The sequence below is a fragment of the Ascaphus truei genome, chromosome 5, assembly GCF_040206685.1.
Source record: "Ascaphus truei isolate aAscTru1 chromosome 5, aAscTru1.hap1, whole genome shotgun sequence".
Taxonomy (NCBI): Eukaryota; Metazoa; Chordata; class Amphibia; order Anura; family Ascaphidae; genus Ascaphus; species Ascaphus truei.
This window is the reverse complement of record NC_134487.1, coordinates 166,585,315-166,611,051: the sequence shown is the minus strand read 5'-3', so window position 1 is coordinate 166,611,051 and position 25,737 is coordinate 166,585,315. Positions and strand designations below refer to the sequence as shown.

The 25,737-nt window shown below is 38.7% G+C and overlaps 1 protein-coding gene across 1 annotated transcript in view; it reads right to left on the bottom strand.

Annotated features, from left to right (window-relative positions):
- FSTL4 (follistatin like 4) overlaps window positions 1-25,737 on the bottom strand; it is a 1,082,354-nt gene that overhangs the window by 104,607 nt on the left and 952,010 nt on the right. Inside the window, exon 8 of the mRNA XM_075601182.1 lies at window positions 5,296-5,416. Within this exon, the coding sequence (XP_075457297.1) occupies window positions 5,296-5,416 (121 nt within the window). The remainder of the gene's footprint in view (window positions 1-5,295; window positions 5,417-25,737) is intronic.

The following is a 25,737-nucleotide window of genomic DNA, read 5'->3' as shown; positions in this document are numbered from 1 at the left end:
GTATGCAACCACAATGGAATTGAAATGAAACAACCAAGATGCAATAGAAGTGTAGACTTTCAGCTTTAATTCAAGGGGTTGAACAAAAATATCGTATGAAACGTTTAGGAATTGCAACCATTTTCATACACAGTCCCCTTATTTCAGGGGCTCAAATGTAATTGGACAAATTAACACAATCATAAATAAAATGTTCATTTTTAATAATTTGTCGAGAATCATTTGCAGGCAATGACTGCTTGAAGTATGGAACGCATGGACATCACCAAACGCTGGGTTTCCTCCTTTGTGATGCTTTGCCAGGCCTTTACTGCAGCTGTCTCAGTTGTTGTTTGTTTGTGGGTCTTTTTGCATTAAGTTTTGTCTTCAGCAAGTGAAATGCATGCTCAATTGGGTTGAGATCAGGTGATTGACTCGGCCATTGCATAATATTCCACTTCTTTGCCTTAAAAAACTCCTGGGTTGCTTTCGCAGTATGTTTTGGGTCATTGTCCATCTGTAAAGTTAAGCGCCGTCCAATCAACTTCGCTGAATTTGGCTGAATCTGGGCAGACTATATATCCCTATACACTTCAGAATTCATCCGGCTGCTTCTGTCTTCTGTCAAATCATCAATAAACACTAGTGACCCAGTGCAATTGTAAACCATGCATGCCCATGCCCTCACACTGCTTCCACCGTGTTTTACAGATGATGTGGTATGCTTCAGATCATGAGCTGTTCCAAGCCTTCTCCATACTTTTTTCTTCCTATCATTCTGGTACAGGTTGATCTTAGTTTCATCTGTCCAAAGAATGCTGTTCCAGAACTGGGCAGGCTTTTTAGATATTGTTTGACAAAGTCTAATCTGGCCTTTCTATTCTTGAGGCTTATGAATGGTTTGCACCTTGTGGTGAACCCTCTGTATTTGGTCTCGTGAAGTCTTCTCTTTATGGTAGACTTGGATAATGATATGCCTACCTCCTGGAGAGTGTTCTTCACTTGGCTGGATGTTGCGAAGGGGTTTTTTTTTACCATGGAAAGGATCCTACGATCATCCACCACTGTTGTCTTCCGTGGATGTCCAGGCCTTTTTGTGTTATAGAGCTCACAAGTGTGTTATTTTTTCTCAGAATGTACCAAACAGTTGATTTGGCCACTCCTAATGTTCCTGCTATCTCTCTGATGGATTTTCTTTTTTTTGAAGCCTAAGGATGCCCTGTTTCACTTGCATCCACTTATATCCTCTTATTTCCCAAATGCATAACCATACATGTACAGTACCTGTATTAAATCTTATCTGCCATTTACCTAACCAAATTTCCAATCTATCCAAGTCCTTCTCTAGATAAATTATATGCTGCTCTGATTCTACTACCTTACACAATTTAGTGTAATCAGCAAAGATGGAGACTTTGCTCTCCATGCCAACCTCAAGGTAACTCAAGCACTGCTTTATAACTTAACCGTATCACACCATTGTACCATTATATCCCTTAGCTACCCTTAGAAAGTAGACAGATTTGTTTGTACTGTATATCCCGTTGTATGTGTTTCAGAGCTTTTGAACGTTTTATTTTCTGACCGAAATTTGAAAAGTTACAAAAACATATTTTAAAAGTGGAATCCCACATAGTTTACAAAAATCATAGTTACTAAAAATGGCTTCCTTAAACAAATGCAATCACGTTGAAAAAAAACATTTGGGTGTTTTGGTTTCTAAACATTTAGATTTTCTTTACAACTGGACACTGTATAGGGGTGCTTGTCTAGAGCAGGCGGGCTTATGAGAGGAGAGAACCAGAGTTGCCCTTGGGTTTAGCACATGGTGACATCATAGTAGATACAAGAATTCAACCTCATTCAATGTCCTAATTTACAATAATTATAAAATAACTTTTTTTAAGTATGAATACAAATGTGGGAATAGCCCCGATCTAAGCAAATAAAAATGACTTTGCCATTGGTTAGAGAGTTTATGATCCGCACTCATGCTTCCTATAGATATTTCAGTAGACTAAGTCCACCCTCTTGCAGCTCCTATTCGTGGAGGTGTTCCCCTCTACAAAAGTCCACCGAGGATTGGCTCCACAGGTGAAATGAACATAAGGGAAAAAAAGCACAAAGCGCACCAAAGGTAAAGATATATACTGTATATATATATTGTACAGAACAATAAAATGCACTTAGTGAGTTACATTGTTCTGTACAATATATAGATATTTGTGCGCTTTGTGCTTTTTTTTCCTTTTGCCATTGGTTAATTTTGGACCTAGAAGAGACTGCATTTTTCAATGTGAAAACACATAAAAATGGTAGAAATGCTGTTTATGATCTTGAGTTTTTTGCTGCACTTTCTTTATAAGTTAAACTGAACCTTACATTGGAAATTAGAATGTGTCTACATGATTTATAGCTATTGTAAATTTACCTAACTTACAAAACTGTATTTAAAGACTACAAAAAGTTATTTATTCCCATTAATCTATCTCTTTAGAGAATTAGAAAGTAAACTCTTTATAAACACAGAAAAAGCACTCGGAGAAATCAGATCTTGAATGTTCTATAAAACTACCAGGTTCTTTCTCTGAGACCATTGAACCAGGATAGACACACCAGAAATTATGCAATGTTTAATAATTACACATTCATAGCAGTGAAATTGCTTCATTGTTTACAACATGTCTCCCAAAGTGAACAGAATACAAATTAAGGCCTCCTTATTATTTGAAAACATTAAAAAAGAGAGTTAATTTCCAAAACTGCCCCCTAATGAAGCATTTCTTGTTGAGTTTGGCAGAACTACTAATTATATTACATTTTTTAAGAGGTCCATTGATTTTTAATCATTTTGCTTTCATTGCTAAACTTAAATTTATTTTGTAAAATCATTAACTATTTATTTGCATTTTTTTTTAATTGTGGCATGTGTATATATGTATATGTGTATATATGTATATGTGTATATATGTATATATGTATATATATATATATATATATATATATATATATATATATATATATATATATATATATATATATATATATATATATAGGTAATACGATACCGTGTGACCGAATATCAGAGGCAGCACTCCACGAGGTAGTCAAAAGATTTTGTATTTAGTGAGACATAAAAACCAACGTTTCGGTCCTCCACACGGGACCTTGAGAAAGGTACCATGTGGAGGACCGAAACGTTGGTTTTTATGTCTCACTAAATACAAAATCTTTTGACTACCTCGTGGAGTGCTGCCTCTGATATTCGGTCACACGGTATCGTATTACCTATTTGGTTTATATAGGATTTGCACCCACTTTCATCTACCTGACGGAGTGCCTTGCTCTTATCTATTATATATATATATATATATATATATATATATCAGAGCTCCTTACCAGGCAGACCATCAGATCAAGGACCACGCAGCAAGGAAGAGACAGCACTCGTAAAGTTCAAAAAGATGTATTAAATGTACAGGCACAGTCAACCGAGTAGTATTCCAATAGACACTGTTTATAGTATAGCTTTTGCTTGCTTCATTCATTGTAACATCGCCGGAAGAAGAGATCAGTGTATCTCGAAAGCTCGCACAAATAAAAGCATTTCGTTAGCCACAGAACGGTATCATCTATTTATTTTTTTATTATATATATATATATATATATATATATATATATATATATATATATATATATATATATATATATATATATATATATATATATATATATACACACTGCGCTGTATGAATGCACACACACTTGCCTCTTATATATACAAATGTACAATGTGATTCTATCCCTTTATGCCAATAGGGATCACATAGTACCTACACACGTGCACAGAAATGCAACACCATCTTACATGTGAACACCTACCCTCACCATTGTTATACACTCCCCCTCTACATACTCCCTTTTTAAAGCTTGTGTAACACAATGTGCTGAATTAAATATTTCTTTCTGCTCCTTTATTCTTTCATACACAAAGGGGCCTGCACTGCATTGTTCTCTGGCAGCAAAGGGGTTAATGCTATTTAGAAGATAGAAAGTGATAACCACTTGCGGAAAATGGCTCAAGCACAACCTGAAGCACAACCTGAAGCACAACTGGAATCACAATCGGATCAACATTTAGTCATCAGACCGCCAGGGTTTGAGGATTATCAGGTCCAGTCCTGAGGGAGAACAATTTATAGAAAGAAAGAAGAAGAGACAAAAAATGTCCCTCAATTCGGTGAATGTTTTTCTGTTAGTGTTGGGAGACATATCATCAGACATAGATTTTATTTTTGGGGTGTCTGGTCATTAACTAAGAGAACAATAAAATACTTGGAGGTGTCGAGTCGTACTGTACAGTATATTGTTTTTACTTCAGAGATTTCCTTTGTAGAGGATGGCTAGGGCGCGAATAATACAATACAGCAGCACTCCTCATTATTTTTATATATTAAAAAGTATATTATTTCCGATTTGAAAAATAGAGAAACACATGTTGTTCCCATTTATTGGCCAGGAGGTTAATTGTGATACATAAACTGCTGACTTTATACACCATATGTTCATACGACTGATTACGAGCCAAATTGATAAATCTAAGAAGGTAGAAAAAGGGAAAATAGAACAGCTAATTTTCAGTGATTATAAGCAGGGGGGGGGGGGGGGGAAAGCAGGTTAAACTTATTGCATGTTACATTGCTGGTTTGCCTTGAAAATCATCAGTTACTCACCTAGACCAATGGGAATTGGTCTGATAAATAGAAGAGTGCTTTAGAGACATGAAGTTAGCCAGGCATGAAAGCTACTCGGCGGCCGCTTTAGTTGTTGTACGCATGCCATAACTCAGGGGGATGCTGGACATGATCCAACATGGATCCAACACAGGTTTTCCTTGTCACTTGTTTCTCTTTATGATATTCTACTTTACTCTACAGTATGTTGTTAATTTCCCGTATTTTACTTGAAAATGTTTATTAACGCTTTCTTCCCAAATGAAATCGGTGCTAATACATTGTGTATTGTGTACGCCAGAAGAGAGAAAATTAGCTCTGTCTAAACATACTGTAACCATTAGGCCGAAGCATAACACATATTAAAGGAAATTATTTAAATTCAATTGAATTAATAAATGCATGCATTATTCCATTGTGTTTACTTAGTCTATATTCATTGCTGTTTTACTGTTTCTTTTCAGGTGACAATCAATTAATCACACACCGTACATGACACATGCACGCTTTCAAACAACAGAATTGATATTTGAAATAGCTTAGCATTATTTGTTGTCAATTGTCATGTGTGCCATTTACTAACCATTCACCTGAAGGATGTGAGTCTGGTACAGGTCCTCATAGCCATAAGCATGGCACGTGTAATTGCCCATATGGATTGTCGTTACCTTGGTGATATATAAAGAATTGTCTTCTCCAAAATCCTGTAAGATAGAGAACAACAAGATGTAAAATAAGCACAATGCGTCACTGTGCAAATCCATGCAGCTCTAACAATACAAGCAACTGAAAGCATTCACGGTTGTCTTTGGTGATATAATATGACAAGCTTTGTTTCTATTAAGTACTGACATTTAGAATCACATTTCTTACAATATATGATCTACTGCTCTAGCAGACATTCCACTTTAGCCAATAGAAGTGGCAGAAGCTAGTCACCTTGTCAATGCCGCAAATTGAGTTTATTGTATAAATGTCAGTGTTTTAGCACCTCACAAGTGAATCTATGTATGACTGTTTTCTGACAATAAAAGTTTTATACTTTGATCAGGGAGGTCTAGAGACAAGATTCTAGGATGGTAGAAATACAGTACTATGATAAAAGATGCTAACTTTACTATTTTAATTATGCCAATACAGTAGTTACAATAGTATATACATACAGTATCTGTATCTATCTACTGTACATATGTAGATGCATATATATATATATATATATATATATATATATATATATATATATATATATATACACACCCACACACCCACACACCCACACACCAACACACACACAGTAAGTTTGCTACCATTTATAATGTTGTTCTAGCTACAGTAGAAAATACACCCACATAGTACACTACAGTATTGTTTATTAACTTTGAACTGAAATATAATTGCACCTTTTGACTTTGAAATCATTCTCCATTTGCCCCTTTTTATCCTGATATTTTCATGATAATAATGTGGCCTGGACTAGTTAAAAAATGCCCACAACATCATAACATGTTCTGAATTAATTGCCTCTTGAGTGTAAAGGGCCAGATCCACTAAGCTCCATTAGCCTTTTTAACTTAAATTAACGTTAAACTAACGCTAACCCAGTGCTATGCCTTAAATAATGTACTGTATGTTATCTTGTTTCTGCCCGTTAGTACTATTGATCTGCAAAGAGGTGCTCCCGCACACATTCCATATACACTAAGAGCTGTTCAGTTTAGCACATGGATTTAACCCAATGCTATTTAGGTCATACCTACACATGGCGTTATCTCCACCCAGACCCTGAAATATGGATGGGGGAAGGGGGTGGTGGGGGTGGGGGGGAGAGACACCTTAAAGATATTCTAATAGGAGTCATTAGAATAAAGTTTGCATTTCCATTGGCATATATCCCAAATATCTCAGGTGTGCTCCTTTACGTATTGAAGTGTCTCTCCATGAGTTCTTTCAAGGTGGCTTTGTGGAAATATACTATATAGCATTTTGGAGACTACAAGGTTGTACTAGGTTAACCTAATGTTACCCTATGCTAATTAAACGACAGCCATTGTCTCTGCATATGAAGCTTATTTGATACCATTAAACTCAGGGAAAATAACATCTGTTCCCTATTTACTGTAGGTAACCTGATTTTATTTTCCCTGACTAAACTGAGCTTTGGTGCATCTGGCCATAAAGGTGTTGAGTATGTTTGTAATCATGAGTGCTGACATTTTGGTTGATGCTGCTAAAGAGTTCCCACTGACATAATGGACACATTATCCAGGCCCAGAGCATGACTTTTAAGTCAGTAATTATTATATCAGACAGCACAGAAGGGGATAATACAGATGCAGTCACGAGTATTAGAACTCTTGCCTTTTTAAATTCTGGGGCAGTCTCACAGTAAGGCTAAGGCCCCGCTGCCTCAGACCACACGCCCGCACTGCAAACAGGCGGCGCGTGCAGAGCGCTATACCGCGATTTTCAGTCTGCAGCCGGCGTTATGAGGCGCGAGGGGGCATGGCCAAAACAGGCTGTGTGGGCGTGGAAATGACGAGGGGGCGGGCCACGACATACACTGGCACTGCACTTCACCGCTATGTGCGGTCTTTAAGGAGCGTGCAGGCATGACCGGGCAGCGGAATCTGTATACCTGGAGACCCCGCCACAGTACCCCCCTCCCGTCTCGCCCCCCCCCTGTCCTGTCCCGTCCCGTCCATCTGCTGCTGCCTCTTCTCCCAGGGAAGACAAGCACAGCAGCAGGAGCTGGCCGCAACCTCCCCAGCACGCACAGCCTGCAAGACGGGCACCGGAGGGAGGGAGGGGGGGAGAACAATAACATACACACTCAGACCTCCCTCCCGTAGCTGTAGACAGCTTCACAGCTTCCCTACTCTCCCTTGCCCCCTCCTCCGCCCCCTCATTGGCTCCCTGCCACACCATGTGACGCATCGCCGCTTGGGATCACGATCCTCATGTATCCCATGCTGGCTGACGCGTCACAGTGCGCAGCGAGCCTTGCAGTGAGGGGGGACTGGGGCAGGCTCGGGAGGAACACGGGTCTGGTGAGAGACGCGCCCGCGGCCGCATGCACTGTCGGATGCAGCGGGACCCAGGCCTAAATGCCTCAACATTGCAGCAACATTGTCTCAACATTTCTGTGATATTCTTAATGGCCCATCGGATTAACACAGCAGGGGTCCCTGCTGTCCCATTCAGTTTGAATGCTTCTGCAGGGCCCCCCGCTGTGTTAATCCGATGGGCCATTAAGAATCTCACAGATATGTTGAGGCAATGAGGAGGTAGGGAAAGGACTGATCACAGCGAAAAAGTGGGGCTGGAGGCTGATGTCCAAAATGAAGATAATTTATTGAAAGCGCATAACAGTTATGTGCTTTCAATAAATTATCTTCATTGTGGACATCAGCCTCCAGCCCCACTTTTTCGCTGTGATCAGTCCTTTCCCTACCTCCTCATCTCTACTTCCAGACTGAAGCACACCACGCCACACCGAGACCTGAGACGTCACCACTGTGAATGCAGCCGCCGACCGCCAGTGTCAGCATACCGCTCCAGCCTCCTGCACCGCCGGGTTGATGTCCGTGTACCATACGGGGTGAGTGTAGCTATTATCTCCACTTATCCACGGTTTCACGGTTTCTGATCCTTTATGGCGGTTTACGACGGGGCAACATTGTGAGCAGGATCTCTCATTGCTTTATATACACTTATGGTGCAGTGTTGGCTACCTTCATATACATTACATAGTCTCGGATTTGCCTTTTTATGCTTGGACCCTATGTTTTTTACCTAGTAGCACCAGTCAGGTGAAGACCTCTTCTTCCCCTAGCCCTACTATGTTGAGGCATTTACTTTGAGACTGCCCCAGAATCTCCCAGAATTTCTAGGTAAGTGTTCTAATACTGGTGGCTGCATCTGTAAGTGAAACATTGTTGGTCCTTGCACCTTTCTCTTTATTTACTTTCTTTGCTTGCGTTGACTTTGCCCATAGTCATATTATCATTCTGAGAACTGTGAAACAGGGGTCCTCTGGGTTATCCCTATGCCAGGTAAAGAAAAGGGCAATCATGCTCAGGACACCCTATATTGGAGAAATTATTAAAAAAAAAATAGCATTGCCGTTTCCTGCTTTGAAAGCTCCTAAGCTATTATTAAAATCAATAAAAGCAAAGAGAAAACAAAAGAAGTACAGGAAACAGAAAAACTGTGAATTTCTAACATCTGAGATGATATTTATAAATACATGTATGTTTCATTGGAGCTTCTGTACCAATGAAGTCCAAAATTATTATTAATACTGAATACCAAAAATGGTAAAGGTTAGAGTGTTCAAAAACCGGACACCAACACATAAGGTTATTAATAACTACTACATCAGATGTTAGACAGAAGCTTCCATTAAACACACATATTGATTAATCTATTGATACACGAAATGGGGTTAAACAGATGCAGTAATTTATCACTGTTATATATAAATATGTACTGTATGTGCCAAGAAAAAAATGTATGGATTACATTCAGCAAGACACAAGAATACTCATTATAAATGATTAATTATTGTTATTGTAGGTGTTCTGCTCTTATGGCTAATAATTAATTACATAATGTGACTGCATATATTTAAGCTACACTCAATATTTTTAATTCTAGAAGCTATGATTAAAGCATGTTGTTCTTAGGGATTACTATGTATTTGAAGAGAACAGTTTTTATTGTATTTGTAAATGTCTCTCCTTAGTGTTCTTAAATACAAAATGTATTACAAATGTTTTTTTTAAATAGTGTTGGGTTACAATAGGACAGCATGTGGAGTTTTAGAAATCACTCAAAGTACCAATACTGTACTTTGAAATGCACTTCAGGTAATAAGAATGGCTTTACTCATAACATTTCCAAAATACTCCTATAGTGTTTAGCATGTACAGGTGTGCCGACGAGTATTCTAAAACTTGCCTTGGAAATTCTGGGGCAATATCCAGGTAATGCTGCCAACATTTCAGTGAAATTTCTGCAGACAGACTAATGGCCCATCGGATTAACACAGAGGGGGTTCCCTGGCAGTCCCATTCAAACTGAATGGGACTGCCTGGGACCCCTGCTGTGTTAATCCGATGGGCCATTAGTTTTTCTGCAAAAATGTCACAGAAAATGTTGCAGCATGGGGTATTGTTGGTGATTGCCCCAGATTTTCCAAGGCAAGTTTTAGAATGCTCGTCGGCGCACCTGTATTAGACATAAAGAAAAGGCTTTGGTTTTGTAATAATAAAACACGATTAGAAAAAAAGGATTATTGCATACAATCACATTATTGTGTACATACACAATTAAGTAAGATTTGGTAATCATGTTTGTGTTCATTAAGGTCATGTTGGTGTGAGAAGAGTGTCAGAGCAGGAACAGGAGCAGCCCATTATATTTTTGATTTGAGTCTGTAGGCAGAAATGCTTCTGTATATTAGAGATAACATACTGTAGCTGTAATCAGGTCACATAACAACAAAGTTACAAAACCAGGACTGCAATAGCTACTTTCGTACAGTATACGAAAATTAGCCTTTACATTTTGTTTTCTACTGTAGTCTTTTCAAAATGAGCAGGTTAGGCTTTAACTACCTACTGTATGTAACACCACTACTAGCACAAGATGCTTGGTTAATCTCACCATACATTAGATTAAACAGAAATAAAGAATTTTAATCACATTAAAACAAAATATATGACAAATATAACAATTTTATAAAGCACTTGATTTATAATCAAACAGTGGGATCTGCCCATTGAGAATAATGTTAAATGTTCAAATCATTTTATAATGCATAAATAATTCTGGTAAATACTGTAGTTACATTATTTAATCACAATCAGAATAATAAAGTACTCAAAACTGAACTTTATGGTAGGGTATTTGCTCTATGGATTATAACATTGGAGTAGTTCGAAATAATCTTTGACGCTGAAGACTGTGGACGACCTGAACGTTGATGGGATACAGTATGTTGTCTTTTTGGTTTTTTCAATAATCACTTGAGTGCCAATGAAGTCTCACTGGGATTTATGAACACTTGGTGTATATTATTATATTTATTTTTATAATGTATCATGTTTCTTTCTATTCTAATGTAGTCTATGGCATACAACCCTATAAACCAACTTCTTAGAAAAGGGGAGTGGGGGTGATTGTTAGATGTGTGGGGTTGTGTGGAGGTAGTGGTGGAGTGTGGTGACGCCCCTGAAAGGAGGGAGGTTGTGGTTAACCCCTTGTTTGCCATAGGGGATAATAAGGCTCTGCCAAGCAATGCCTTATTAGCCTCTTAATGTAGTTATAAGAATAAATTAACCCTTTAGTAGACCTTAATGACCAGCCACTGGTGCTACGACGAGGTTAATATATTAAATTATTGTGAAATGTTTATGTAATGTATTTTTATCATCTATTCCTGGTTGGTTTGGGTAATTGTGCCTACTTATCTAGCAACCATTACATACATAGGCAAGATAGGCTTAAAGAATTGTATTTATTCAGTTTAGCTGCTATATGGAGTTAGCAGGTTTGAATCATATTTTGATCAAAAGATGCAACCAATTCCCTCCTTTGTTACACAGACTTAGGTTCAAAATGTAAAAATGGCAATAGTAAATTGCAAGCCAATTTAGGAGGAGCGCTGGATTTGTACTTCTGTTTTCTATAAACGTAAGACCAATCTTTTTACCAGCTGCATACTGCTAAAGGGAGAAGCACAGGTATTATGTATTTGTTTTTCAAGATAGCCTTAAAGTGGTAGAACAGGCTGCATTGCATTAACATTTTTTTTAATTACAGGTTTGGAGCTGTGTTAATTTCAGCTCCAGGACCCCCTGATTCCAGAGATACTTACCTCCATAGTGGTGCCGGTATCTCAGTAGTTAAAGAAAATGTTTGCCTAACATAATGACGGCTTTATATGTCCTGCAGACAATAGGAAGTTATGATGTCATCCGTTGTGGCTTCCTATTGGCCTGCATGACCAAGACATTTAAACTTCACAGGGATACCGGCATTGCTACGGAGGTAAATATCTCTGGAAGCAGGGGGTCCCCGGAGCTGAAATTAACACAGTTCAGCTTTGGAGACGATCTGCTTCAAATCTGTAATTAAAAGAAATATACATATTTTAAACGCAGTGCAGCCTGTTCTGCTGCTTTAAGGCCAAACTTGTGTAGGTGATATAAATCAGCAGTATTTTGGGTGATAGTCTGATATTGCCAGGTATCAGAGTTTAGTGAATAACATCGTCGTTTGCATATGCACGTTAAATATATTGATGACTTATTGCTGTGGTAAAAGCCCATTATCACTTTACCACTAGCAATACAGCTTTAGTAAAAGGCTGATAAATAACATTGGCATTTAACACTTTAGTGAATCTAACCCTTAGTGTTAAGTAGAGCTAGGGTAATATATCAACGTTCATGAAACCAGAAAAGCTACTGAAAACTGTATTGTTCATTTACACATGAACTTTCAATGTAAAATTAGTTCATTAACACAGTGTCATTTTTTTATAATTACACCTTTAATCTCCACTCACATTAAATTGGGGTCATTTGCAACGCCATATTTATGACAGTGACTGCTGTGTAGTAATAATAAGAAGCTCTGTATTTCAGCATATAATCTTCTGTATAAACTGTTTCCTCTGCACAACATGGTATCAAACATTTACCAATTACATTAAATATGCATCGTTAGTGTTAGGTAGAAGAGCTAAGGTAATACATCAACGTTCATGAAACCGGAAAAGCTACAGAAAACGGTATTGTTCATTTAGACATGAACTTTCAATGTAAAACTTCTTAATTAATGCACAGTCAATTTTTTTTTGTAGTAACACCTTGAATCTTCACTCACATTAAATTGGGGTCATTTGCTAAGCCATGTTTATGACAGTGGCTGCTTTGTAGTAATACTAAAAAGCTCTGTATTTCAGCGTGTGATCTACTGTAAAACCTCTGCACAACATGGTATCAAACATTAACAATTTGATTAAATATGCATAGTTATGTTAAATTACATTTTGTATCCAGAACTATTGCTGCCAACAGAGCAATCTGATTACTACTCATTTGCATTAAATACATATGTCTGAATAAAGATATACACATGACTCTAAAAAGCTTGGTGACAATGACAATAACAAGGCGGATGTGTACATTAACAAATACATTGGCCTTGATCATTAGTGTCCCATTGTACTGCAGCTTGGTCTACTGTGTGTTAAGAAACAAATGTTGTAAAACGAATAAATGAGGTATGTACAGACAGCACTATTATGAAAAAAATTAGCTCATACGAGCTATGTTTGTGGCATTATCCACGGCTATACATGTTCCGTCCCTGCCTAACTTTGTTGAATGCATTTCAAATGTGTTGCTGCGCATTTCATCCTACTCCAATTCTTTCAGGACTTTTTGTCTAGTAAAAATACAGTAATATGGGAAGATAAACTCGCAGTTTTATTTGGCTAGACCTCTTTCAATGTGTTTTGAATGTTAGTTGCCTCCTTCCCCATCACCGTTTCATTTGCATAGCATAGACTTAGCCAAGACTTAGCAGAGGTTGACATGCTGACAGTACATTTTGAGATTACTTACTGTACAGTATGTGCCAGACTTATAATTATCTGCACATGCTTACAAACTGCTTGTTGCCCCTTATTTATCAAGCCTTTAATTCAGCTGCTTACCAAGTCCTCAAACACAACCTATTTTTTTTTAAACACTGATAAATTGAAGTGCCAGAAACAGCACCTACTACTGTACTTCACATGACGACTAATTGAATGAGCAAACTTCCCATTAGCAGTTGCTTAGAATTACCTAATCAGTATACATAAAAAGATAATGTTTTCAATTTTTGGGGTTGGCAATGAGACATTGTTTTTTTTCTTGTAACTGCAAGTAGCAGTTATATTGTCATACATCTTTATACATCTAAAACACTTTAAATTGTGACAAAAAAAAACTGTAGAATCATTAACATGCACTAATCCAATACACATTAACATATCATTAAATACATAAATCACCTAATTATTTTAAATGCAGAATATAAATGCCCATTTACAGATACATACAGTAGCTAAATTAAATGTATTTTAGCATAACAATAACATAGCTTCATAGCTATTCAGTATTTAAGTTAATTCTTGGTTGGTAGAACTGACAACAATAATTTAGTTAAATCAGTGGAACGTGGTTTTCTAACCCCTTTATCTTTCAACTTTCATACTTATCTGCAAAATTGTATTGTATTGTATTGTATGTCTTTATTTATATAGCGCCATTAATGTACATAGCGCTTCACAGTAGTAATACATGTGGTAATCAAATAAATAACAGATAATATAAATAACAGATCATGGGAATAAGTGCTTTAGACATAAACGTAACATTAAGGAAGAGGAGTCCCTGCCCCGAGGAGCTTACAGTCTAATTGGTAGGTAGGGAGAACGTACAGAGACAGTAGGAGGGAGTTCTGGTAAGTGCGTCTGCAGGGGACCAAGCTTTATGTATCATGTGTTCAGAATATTCACAGTGCTATTCATAAGCTTCTTTAAGCAAGTGTGTCTTAAGGTGGGTCTTAAAGGTGGATAGAGAGGGTGCTAGTCGGGTACTGAGGGGAAGGGCATTCCAGAGGTGTGGTGCAGTCAGTGAAAAAGGTTTAAGGCGGGAAAGGGCTTTAGATACAAAGGGGGTAGAAAGAAGACATCCTTGAGCAGAACGCAAGAGTCGGGATGGTGCATAGCGAGAAATTAGGGCTGAGATGTAAGGAGAGGCAGAAGAGTGTAAAGCTTTAAAAGTGAGGAGAAGAATGGAGTGTGAGATGCGGGATTTGATCGGAAGCCAGGAGAGGGATTTCATGAGGGGAGATGCTGAGACAGATCTAGGAAAGAGTAGAGTGATTCTGGCAGCAGCATTTAGGATAGATTGTAGGGGAGACAGGTGAGAGGCAGGAAGGCCGGACAGCAGGAGGTTACAGTAATCAAGAAGGGAGAGAATGAGGGCCTGAGTCAGAGTTTTAGCAGTCGAGCAACAGAGGAAAGGGCATATCTTTGTTATATTGCGGAGGAAAAAGCGACAAGTTTTAGAAATATTTTGAATGTGAGGGGCGAATGTGAGAGAGCCGTCGAGTGTGACCCCTAGGCCGCTTGCTTGGGCTACTGGGTGAATGATCGTAGTTCCAACAGTAATGTGGAAGGAGGTAGTAGGGCCAGGTTTGGGAGGAAGTATGAGGAGCTCTGTTTTAGCCATGTTGAGTTTAAGGCGGCGGAGGGCCATCCAGGATGATTTGGCAGAGAGACATTCAGAAACTTTGGTTTGTACAGCAGGTGTAAGGTCGGGTGTTGAAAAGTATATTTGTGTGTCGTCAGCATAGAGGTGATATTTAAACCCAAATTATGTTATTAGGTCACCTAGAGAGAGTGTGTACAGAGAAAAGAGAAGAGGTCCCAGGACAGAGCCCTGGGGTACCCCCACAGAGAGATCAATAGAGGAGGAGGAGGTGTTAGCAGAAGAGACACTAAAAGTACGATGGGAGAGGTAGGATGAGATCCAGGATAGAGCTTTGTTCCGAATACCAAGAGTATGGAGAATATGAAGGAGAAGAGGGTGGTCCACGGTGTCAAATGCTGCAGAGAGGTCGAGTAAAATGAGCAGAGTGTAATGACCTCTGTCTTTGGCAGCATGGAGGTCGTCAGTTATTTTAGTGAGGGCTGTTTCCGTGGAGTGAGCAGTGCGGAAGCCAGATTGTAGAGGGTCTAGGAGAGAATAGGTGTTGAGAAAATGGAGCAAGCGAGAGAATACAAGACGTTCAAGGAGTTTAGAGGCATAAGGCAGGAGGGAGACAGGTCGATAGTTAGAAAGACAGGTAGGGTCAAGCTTGCTGTTTTTGAGTAATGGTATGACTGTTGCATGTTTGATGGAGGATGGAAAGGTTCCAGAGCAGAGGGAGGAGTTTAAAATGTGTGTGAGCGTAGGGATTATAGTAGGAGCAAGAGGTTTTAGGAGATGGGAGAAAATGGGGTCAAGAAGGCAAGTGGTAGAGGGAGAAGAGGCGATCAACAGCGACACACCCTCCTCTGAGACAGTGGAAAAAGAGTCAAGGAAGGCAGGAGGAGAGGTAGGAAGAGGTGTAGGATGGGAGGAAGAAAGAGAGGGGATGTTCTGCCGTATGGATTCCACCTTTTGAAAAGAAAATATTCTATTACCCAACCTAACAAACTTTCATATTGCACTATACCCTATTCCTGCCATGCAATTTCTCACATATGACATGCAGTGTCAATAAGAGAGGGGCACATTCTTTTGGTTGATTTGGATCTGCAGTGGATCGTCCGGTTCCTTTGGTCCGCGGATTTCAGTGGATCAATCTCAAAAAATGGCAATTCGCGTTTTGCAGATTTTTTATTATTATTATTATTATTACCAATGCACTTTGTAGATTCCGCAACCCGTGGACGGATTTGCAGAACCCAAAATACGGATTCAGCAATCCGCTGGTGGATTCTTAAGAATTTTCCACTGAGTTGCTGAATCCGCAGATTGGATTCTACAAATCCATCAACGGATTAAATCCAATGGTTTTGATGAATCCGCGCGAATAAAAAAATGACCAAATCCGCAATACTTTTGGTCTGCCTGAGACTGGGGATTAACCCTCCATGGAGAACCAGCAGCCCCTACGATAAAGCCTCAAGTGGTAACGGATATCTTGAAAGCTCACTAACGCAATATTACGTGCCGTTCTCAGCCATAAAGGACATTGCATTAGGTATAGCGGCTATTAGTGCAAATGTTATGCAAAAGACGTGTTCCCTCCAACAGCACTTATCCACAGAAGTTCATTATAGTTAACACAGGGATTTAACAAGTCATTAGTTAAGTGTGTTTGTAGAGGTACTGTATATAAGTTCCATAGTACTCTAATAAAATAGTCTCTTTATCTCACCCTCTCTCTCACGCAATGAAAACCATGTTATTTGAAGGTAACATATGGTATTGCCAACTTAACATGGTGTTAGGCCTGTGTTATACAATGGCTGTTGTTTTTGCATATACAGTAAATAGCTTTGTGGATATGCGGTAGCCTCAGGGAAAATAACAGGCACTAATGATTCTGATAACGTATCATTAATAGCACTGAGTTAATGGACCTCTGTTGATTTGGGTCTAAGTGGTGGTGAAACTGCACCATTACTTTTTTATTTGGGATATCTTTCTCTATATACGTGTATGTTTAATACATTTATTTTTGTCTTTCTGTTTAACAGCTGAAAATTGTAGTTGCATATAAACTTATATTACAAATTCTACATTGATCCAACCTTTTCTTAGAAAACCTTGATACTTGTACAGTAGTTACATTTTGCTACTTCCACTAAGTATCAATGTTGCCTGCTCTTCTGGTTATCCTTCACTAGTAGAAGTATACAAAGTGGATTGCTCCAGAAATATTGATTTTGTTTCTGCTGTTAATTGAATTTCTCCTTGTCCCTCCATTGAAGAACATGACATGAGATATTTTCCTCCCAACTGAGGTATGATAATATTTACCATCATTTATTTATAATGCGCCAACACATTTTGAAGCGCAGTACAGTACAATAGGACTGGAGGATGAAAAAAAAGAAATATCAAACATTAACATAGTAACTTTTGGTAAGGAGGGTCCTGACCCAAGGAGCTTACAATCTATAAGGAAGGGTAAGTGGAAATATAAGGTACAGGGGGATAAGAAGGTTGGAATGTTTTGGATAGCTGTTTGTTAATTGAAGGAGTTGGCACTGAGGAAGACCTAAGTGGGATTATGCAGAGGTAGAGCTGTGAGAAAATGGTCATGAGTAAAGGTGGAAATTCTTCAATACACATCTGAAATATGTTACCAAATTCCAATAATAGAGCAGCTAAAACATCAGCAAACGGCAAAACTATGTTCTTAGAGCCCTTGCTACATCCAAGGTAAGAAAATACTGTCCCTTTGTTTTCTTGGGGTCAGGCCAAAGAGATAAAACAAATATTTTCTGATTAATTCGAAAAGGTGAGTCTACCTTGGCACGGAAAAAAGGTGTTGTTCTGAGAATAATTTTAACCTGGAGAAAAATGGATTTCAGTATTAACCACTTCAAGGATACTGATTCTAATGTCATTTGTTAGTTTATGGCCCTTTCTGTTAGAAGATGACTCCCAATCACCAGAGTATGGCCTGCAGTTCCTGGGTGGGAGCAGGGCAGCCTTTGGATGAGCTCCATCACCAGAGCACACCGGAATCAGCATAATAGTGGCTCGATATGTAAGAAAATTCATGTCCACATCCAGCGTAGGATAGGAACATCTGACCAGAGACCAATAGAGGAGAGTATTATATAGGTCTCAAAGAGTCAGGTGTTCTCTATCTTATCTCAGATGGTAGAATCATATCCCTCATGTAATGCACTGACATGGAGGGACAGGAAAGAAATACATATGTTAACTCTATCCTAGCCTCCCTGTATGGTTATTGACTATTGCTCTAAGGTATTCATTACTACTGGTCTATTCCTAGGGGACTAACTGACCGCCTTCTTAGGTGGAGGCACTGCCATTTAGATTATAGATATCATACTTTACCTAAGAGGGTGAACTGGCCTCTGTACACTGGTAAAAAAAGTAACTTCTTCCATAATTCACCACCCCTTAAAAGACCAACTCTGAACTCTCCCACTGTATCAAGTGCCACAGGAAGTTACAGGTATTATCTTAACACACCCCATACGGCCATGTCACAGGTGGGGAAAATATAATTATAATGAACTTTAACATCTGTCTATTAAAATTTTACATCCAGAAACTATGGGATTTTCTTGCAACATATTTGTTTCACAAAGTTTGCATCTATGACTGCTGAATCACTCTGCTACACCTTCAATCACTCAAAGATCATTTATAATATGAATAGTAGGTTATGCACAAATTAACTATCAAAGTAGACATCAATGTATAATACTGTATATAGCAGTGAATATTTGACAAAGTATCTAGAAGTTTTGCTTCAGAAGCTCTAATAATTGGTCAGATATAGTTAGCTGAATTAATGGATGAAGCAGATGAAAACATGTTATCTTTGATCACAGGGACTCCTCAACAAATTGTACGCAGAACAAAATTATTACCTTGTTAATCTCAAAGACAAGACTTTATACCACTGTGAAAATGATTTATCTATGCTCATCAAATGATTTCAACCTGCTTACAATTCATTCATGAGTGATTCATTTAAACACAATAAAAAATAAATGAGTCCTGGGCTCTTAAATCACTTTCTATAGCCGTTTTAATAATTCATTTAAAAAAAAAACCCAGATGTAATCTTCATTAGCATTTTTTTTCTTCCTGAGCTGACTGCTTATCATGTCAGTGATTTCAGTGTAATGAAATCCACAAGTAAACATATGCCCAGATACCTCCTGTGTTGTGCATAAAACATAAGTCAGTATTTTACATCTCTTGGTTAGATTTTGTCAATATGCTGAGACCTAATCATTGAACAGTGATAATGGTATTTTTGGAATTGCATATCGCTGTACTCAAGATACATTTATTGCATCTTTAATCCGTCCAAAAATTACACAATTTAATTCTAGCTGTTGAATTCTGTGCTAGATGCAAATGTTCTATGTAAATGAGGCAAACTCGCAAATTTACAATTATAGTCTTCAGCAATTGAATAAAGCAGCAGTCTGTCCTGCTTGCAATTTTTTCAGTTTGTATGTTTTTTTTTTAACCTAAAACAGGGGGTCATCTAGAGTTGATCTGAGGTCCCTAGGCTTCTAGGGACCATCTGTACTTAGTCAATATTAAAGGATTGAGTCCCCCAGGTAAGAATCTTTGCCGGGTGGACACAATCGCTCCTGCAGCCAATAGTAACCTGTGACATCCTCAGGAGGTGATGTCATGACTTTTTCTTGGTGACCCAATTGGCAATTATTGTTATTTTTCCCCAGAAATTCTACCTAATCTTACCTATGTTATTTTAATTAAATTTGATGCTTAAAAAATAAAATAAAAAATTGCACCAGGAAAGTATTTCTACACACTAAATCTGGCAAAATGATACAGATGTATTGTGGTCCACAATACAGTACTGTACATTGTATAAATGATTGCACCCCTGAGGAAGCTCACACCACTGAGTGAAATGTGTAGAGTGGTCCCTAAATCTGCAAGTGCTGTCTTCCCCCGCATCTTGGTAGCCAGTATCGGTGGTCTCCGCTGACTGCACTGCTGACATGAGCGTTATTCACCGGGGAACCCTGAAGCATGACGTACTGTCAGAGAGACTGAAGCAAGTTACGTGTGTGATCGGGACGCCGTCAACTTCCGACCCAGAGTGTTCAAATTGCTATATTTACTTTTGGAGCATGTTAGTTGAATAAGCTCACTGCTCAATTATACTTTTAAAATATAAAGCTGTTCTGTACCATTTTTTTGCTCTTTGACGTTTTGTGACGCCTACCTATGAGATGTTGAGAAACATCACCTGATATAAGCTGCATCTCTCTTGGAAAGTGATAGAATTTTTGCATTTATAATCACTATCACACTGTTTTTGTATAGATAGATTTTTTGTGCTTGTGCTTTTTTGCTGTTGCACATTGTATGAAGCAAAAGGCAACAGCTGACATTTAGTAAGTAACAATTAAAGTAAATAAGGCACCTGGCCCCGATGGCATACATCCAAGAGTTCTCAAGGAGTTAAGCTCAGTAATAGCAAAACCATTATATTTAATATTCAAGGACTCCATTTCCACAGGCTCAGTACCACAAGATTGGCGTAAAGCAGATGTGGTGCCTATATTTAAAAGGGAGCTAGATCACAACCGGGAAATTACAGACCTGTAAGCCTTACTTCAATAGAAGGGAAACTACTTGAAGGTTTAATATGGGATAATATTCAGGAATACCTAATGGAAAACAAAATTATTAGTAATAGTCAGCATGGATTTATGAAGGATAGATCTTGCCAAACTAACCTTATTTGTTTCTTTGAGGAGGTAAGTAGGAATTTAGACCAAGGTAATGCAGTTGATGTGGTCTATTTAGATTTTGCAAAGGCTTTTGATACGGTTTCACACAAGAGGTTGGTGTACAAAATAAAGAAAATTGGACTCAGTAATAATAAATGCACCTGGATTGATAACTGGTTAAAGGACAGACAACAGAGGGTTGTCATAAACGGAACTTTTTCAGGTTGGGCTAAAGTCGTGAGTGGAGTACCTCAGGGATCGGTACTGGGACCCCTGCTTTTTAACTTGTTTATTAATGACCTTGAGGTTGGGATCGAGAGCAAAGTCTCCATCTTTGCTGATGATACTAAATTGTGTAAGGTAATTGAATCAGAGCAGGATGTAATTTCTCTTCAGAAGGACGTGGAGAGACTGGAAACGTGGGCAGGTAAATGGCAGATGAGGTTTAATACAGATAAATGTAAGGTTATGCATTTGGGATGCAAGAATAAAAAGGCGACTTACAAATTAAATGGAGATATATTGGGGGAATCCTTGATGGAGAAGGATTTAGGAGTGCTTGTAGACAGCAGGCTTAGCAATAGTGCCCAATGTCATGCAGTAGCTGCAAAGGCAAACAAGATCTTATCTTGCATCAAACGGGCAATGGATGGAAGGGAAGTAAACATAATTACTTTACAAAGTAAAGCCCCTTTACAAAGCATTAGTAAGACCACACCTTGAATATGGAGTACAATTTTGGGCACCAATCCTAAGAAAAGACATTATGGAACTAGAGAGAGTGCAGAGAAGAGCCACCAAATTAATAAAGGGGATGGACATTCTAACTTATGAGGAGAGGCTAGCTAAATTAGATTTATTTACTTTAAAAAAGAGGCGTCTAAGAGGGGATAAGATAACTATATACAAATATATTCAGGGACAATACAAGGAGCTTTTAAAAGAACTATTCATCCCACGGGCAGTACAAAGGACTCGGATTGAGATTGGAGGAAAGGAAATTTCACCAGCAACAAAGGAAAGAGTTCTTTACAGTAAGGGCAGTTAAAATGTGGAATTCATTACCCATGGAGACTGTGATGGCAGATACAATAGATTTGTTAAAAAAAAAGTTGGACATCTTTTTAGATGGGAAAGGTATACAGGGATATATCAAATAAGTATACATGGGAAGGATGTTGATCCAGGGATTAATCCGATTGCCAATTCTTGGAGTCAGGAAGGAATTCATTTTTCCCCTTAATGGGGTTTTTTGTTTGCCTTCCTCTGGATCAATAAGTAAGTATAGATATAGGATAAAGTATCTGTTGTCTAAATTTAGCATAGGTTGAACTTGATGGACCTACGTCTTTTTTCAACCTCATCTACTATGTAACTATGTAACTATGTAACAAGACCAATGCAGAGGACTTAGTAAATCTAAGGCTGTATGCTGCTGACACAAGCAATAACAATCAATATGATGGTAAAGTGAAATACTCAGATGACTGTATCTTACATTGGGATGAAAGAGTAGAACATAAGTGATTATTCCAATACTGAAAAAGATTTTAAACTAGAATACAGAAACAACTCAAAAACACAAAGTATGATTTAAAAAAACTGAAAATGTTGAGAGCTACACTTTAAATAACACAGACCAGCATTAGCGTATGTTCTTCTTTTTAACCTAAAAACCAATTTAATTAATCTAACCTTTCCATCAAAGACTTCTGTAGGAAAATAGAAGGTTCCGAAATTAATTGCTGACTATTTCCCACAGTATGTTTCATCAGTTACTGCATTTGCGTCACAGATATCTAAAGGCTAGACTACATTGCTTACGTCTGCTGAAAATCTAAATTGCAATACCAATAAAAAAAAAGGTGTCAGGAATAAGATAGAGAACCACATAGTGGTGAAAAATGTAAGAGTGTAAGAGGGTGCTTATGATTTGACCTAATTAAAGGTAACTCTGGTGCTATTTGCTATGGGATCAACTTAAACAAGTCAGAAAGCTATTCATATTCATCTTTTCATGAACTGCAGAAGTACCTTCTTGAAAGGATCCATTGATTTTTATCTTTAAACAGAACATGTCACATCACAGACTTTGCAACCAGCCACTTAGGTTTATCTTGCACTCAATTCCACAGAGCTCCGTATAGTAGGAAGCAATTATATGTTGGGTGTTGCATATCGTCTTAAATCAAATATTAGACATTTTTACATTTACGTTTTATTCCATCAGGCTCCAATGATAAGAAGGAATAGAGGGGAGTTGGCAATAAAATAACAATTATTTTATGAAACAATCCAGTAAGGGTTTAGTCTAGATTTACATTAGCATACATTTGTATTCAGGATCAAAGAAAGGGATACTGTGAATAATGGAGGAAAGCAATTGTCATTTTATGTCTGTGTAATAATATGGAAGCCTGCACAATCATGCCTGATTGGAATTAGCAGTAAAATTCTAAGCCTTCTGTTTTGTCTACTACTCACCTCACATATCTAAGTAACATTGGGTCACCTGTTTGTTTCAAACATTTGCATGCATTTGCATAGGAATTGTATTATTACCAAGACCATTTAACTTTGCAGGCTATGCCTGCAAAAAGTCAAATATCTCCAATGATAGAATGCATAAAATGATGGGCTCTGTTCTCACAGGTTATTATAAAGGAAAAAGAAATACCGCGCCAATAAGATAGATGATTAGATGTGCAAAATGAATAGTATGTACTTCAAATTTTGACCCTCAATGGGACACCCCAATTGGGGAGGAGAGAAGCGAAGTAAGGGATATGGAAGGATAGGGAAGGGAGATTGGGAAAGGGAGAAAAGGGAAAGGAAGGAAGGGAGGGAAGAGGGAGAGAGAAAAAACAACAAGGGGTAAAAACGGAGGGAAGGGAGAGGGGGAAGGAAAGGGGGATAGGGATGGGGTAGGAAAGGCAGGTCCAGATGGACAAGACCACCTATGGCTGTGATTAAGTGTGACCCAAGACAATACAAACAAAACAAACTGCAATTAGACAACAAACTACAAACAACAAATAACAATAAATAGTGAACACAGGGAGGGAATACACAGGGCGGGCAGGATGGGAAGACAGAAACACAAGGAAAACAAATATGCCACAAGTAAATATAAAATAAAAAAAACTAAGTATGGATACAAATGCTGGAGACTCCACGCAGCTTTCCACAGGAACAACCACCTTCCTCGAAAATCTATAAAACAAAAGAGAAAAGTGCAGGCTCCATAGCCTAATTCAGTAAAAATTAGTTTTAATCAAGACAAGGTAAAATCAGCTCACTCACAAAAGTCGCTAGGACAATCGCATAGAAAGTCTGAGGCAAGGGGTCTTTGCTGTATACTGCGCTGGTAGATAGCTGGAAACCTCATGGATTCCTAGAGGTGATGTGCATCCTCTTCCAGTTTAAGATGTGCACCAGATTGTAAATTCGAATAGCGGTCCTCCCAGCAAAAGTGTAGCACCTCTTTTGGTTCCACTGTGTCATGGTCATCTAGACATCCTGCTCCAAGCCTCAGTTTCCTTGTCTGTCCACCGGGTGTGCTGCTATTTTCTGTCTGCTCTGGGGTTCCTCTGTCTGTCTTCTCTTTGTGCTCCTGTCCTCTGTTCTTATAGTTTCCTGTATCCTGTGCTTCCTTGCCTTTGCTTTGTGTTGTGTTCCCTGACTTATGTTTGAGCTTGTTCCTGTATCTGTTCCGTAATAAAGGCCCTTGCCTGCACTAGGCTTGTCCCCATTTGTTCTTGTCCTGTCCCTGCCTCTGTCACTGTGGATTTCCTGCTGCTGGCCCTTGCTTGTGACCCTGACCCCAATTCTTGGCACCTGCCCTGGACCCCTGCTTGTGACCCTGATCATGATGATTGCCGCCTGCACTGGACCCCTGCTTGTGACCCCAAACATGATAATTGCAATCTGCCCCAGACCCCTGCTGATGAACCAGATGCCTCCTCGCCTGCCCCTAATGTTCCGGCCACTGAGGTCCTATCTACTCCTGAAGTCTTGACAGAAAGCAAAGGCCTTACCATGGATCTCGCCGGAACAGACTCAGACTTCACACAGCAAGTATCATCTTTAAAAGTTCTTGCTTTTGAACTACAGCATCAGCTACAGCAGGCAGAGACACTACTGTACTTCATAGTATTGAGGCTGATATACAGGGATTGCACTTACTGAATATTACCGTGACCCCTCAGCCAGCGACCCTTCCTGAGAGTCCCCAATCCTTTTCTGGCATAGTCCAAGCTGAAAACTATTTTTCTGGAGTCTAAAGATAAATTTTACATGGACCCTACTTTAACTCAGGCTCAACAGGCAATCCACTTATTACATGTGGTCACATACCTGCAAAAACAACTGGGGACGTGCTTGTTAGAGTTAATATTGCTATGACTCTGCTGCAGGAGTTATGTACTCAGTCAGTCACACACCTTCAGCCAGCAGCCTGCCTGCCTGCCTTTTCCTGAGAAACCTCATTCCCCTTCTGGGGGAGATCAAACTAAGGTTCCCTTCTTGGAGTCAATGAACATTTATTTATAAAATATTTTACCAGGAAGTAATACATTGAGAGTTACCTCTCGTTTTCAAGTATGTCCTGGGCACAGAGTTAAGACAAATAATACATGGTTACAAATACAGTTACATAAATGAACTGGGTATACATTATATACAAGACATTGCATGCACAGTTAAAGAAAATATATATTATGGGCGAATGAAACAGTTACAGACCAGATTAAAATGTGAGACAGCCTTAGATTTGAAAGAACTTAAACTGGTGGTGGATGTAAGAGTCCCACTGTTTTCCCTACACTGTGCGAGATCCTGATTGCTGATTATGGTGCCCCTTCTTTACCTTCCCTTGAATCAGGGATCCCCCTATCATTGATATTGGATTTCCTGCTTTGAAAACAGGTTCCTCTTTTCCTGATTCCCCTGCTGTACCTGATATTACAATTGCTGATGTTC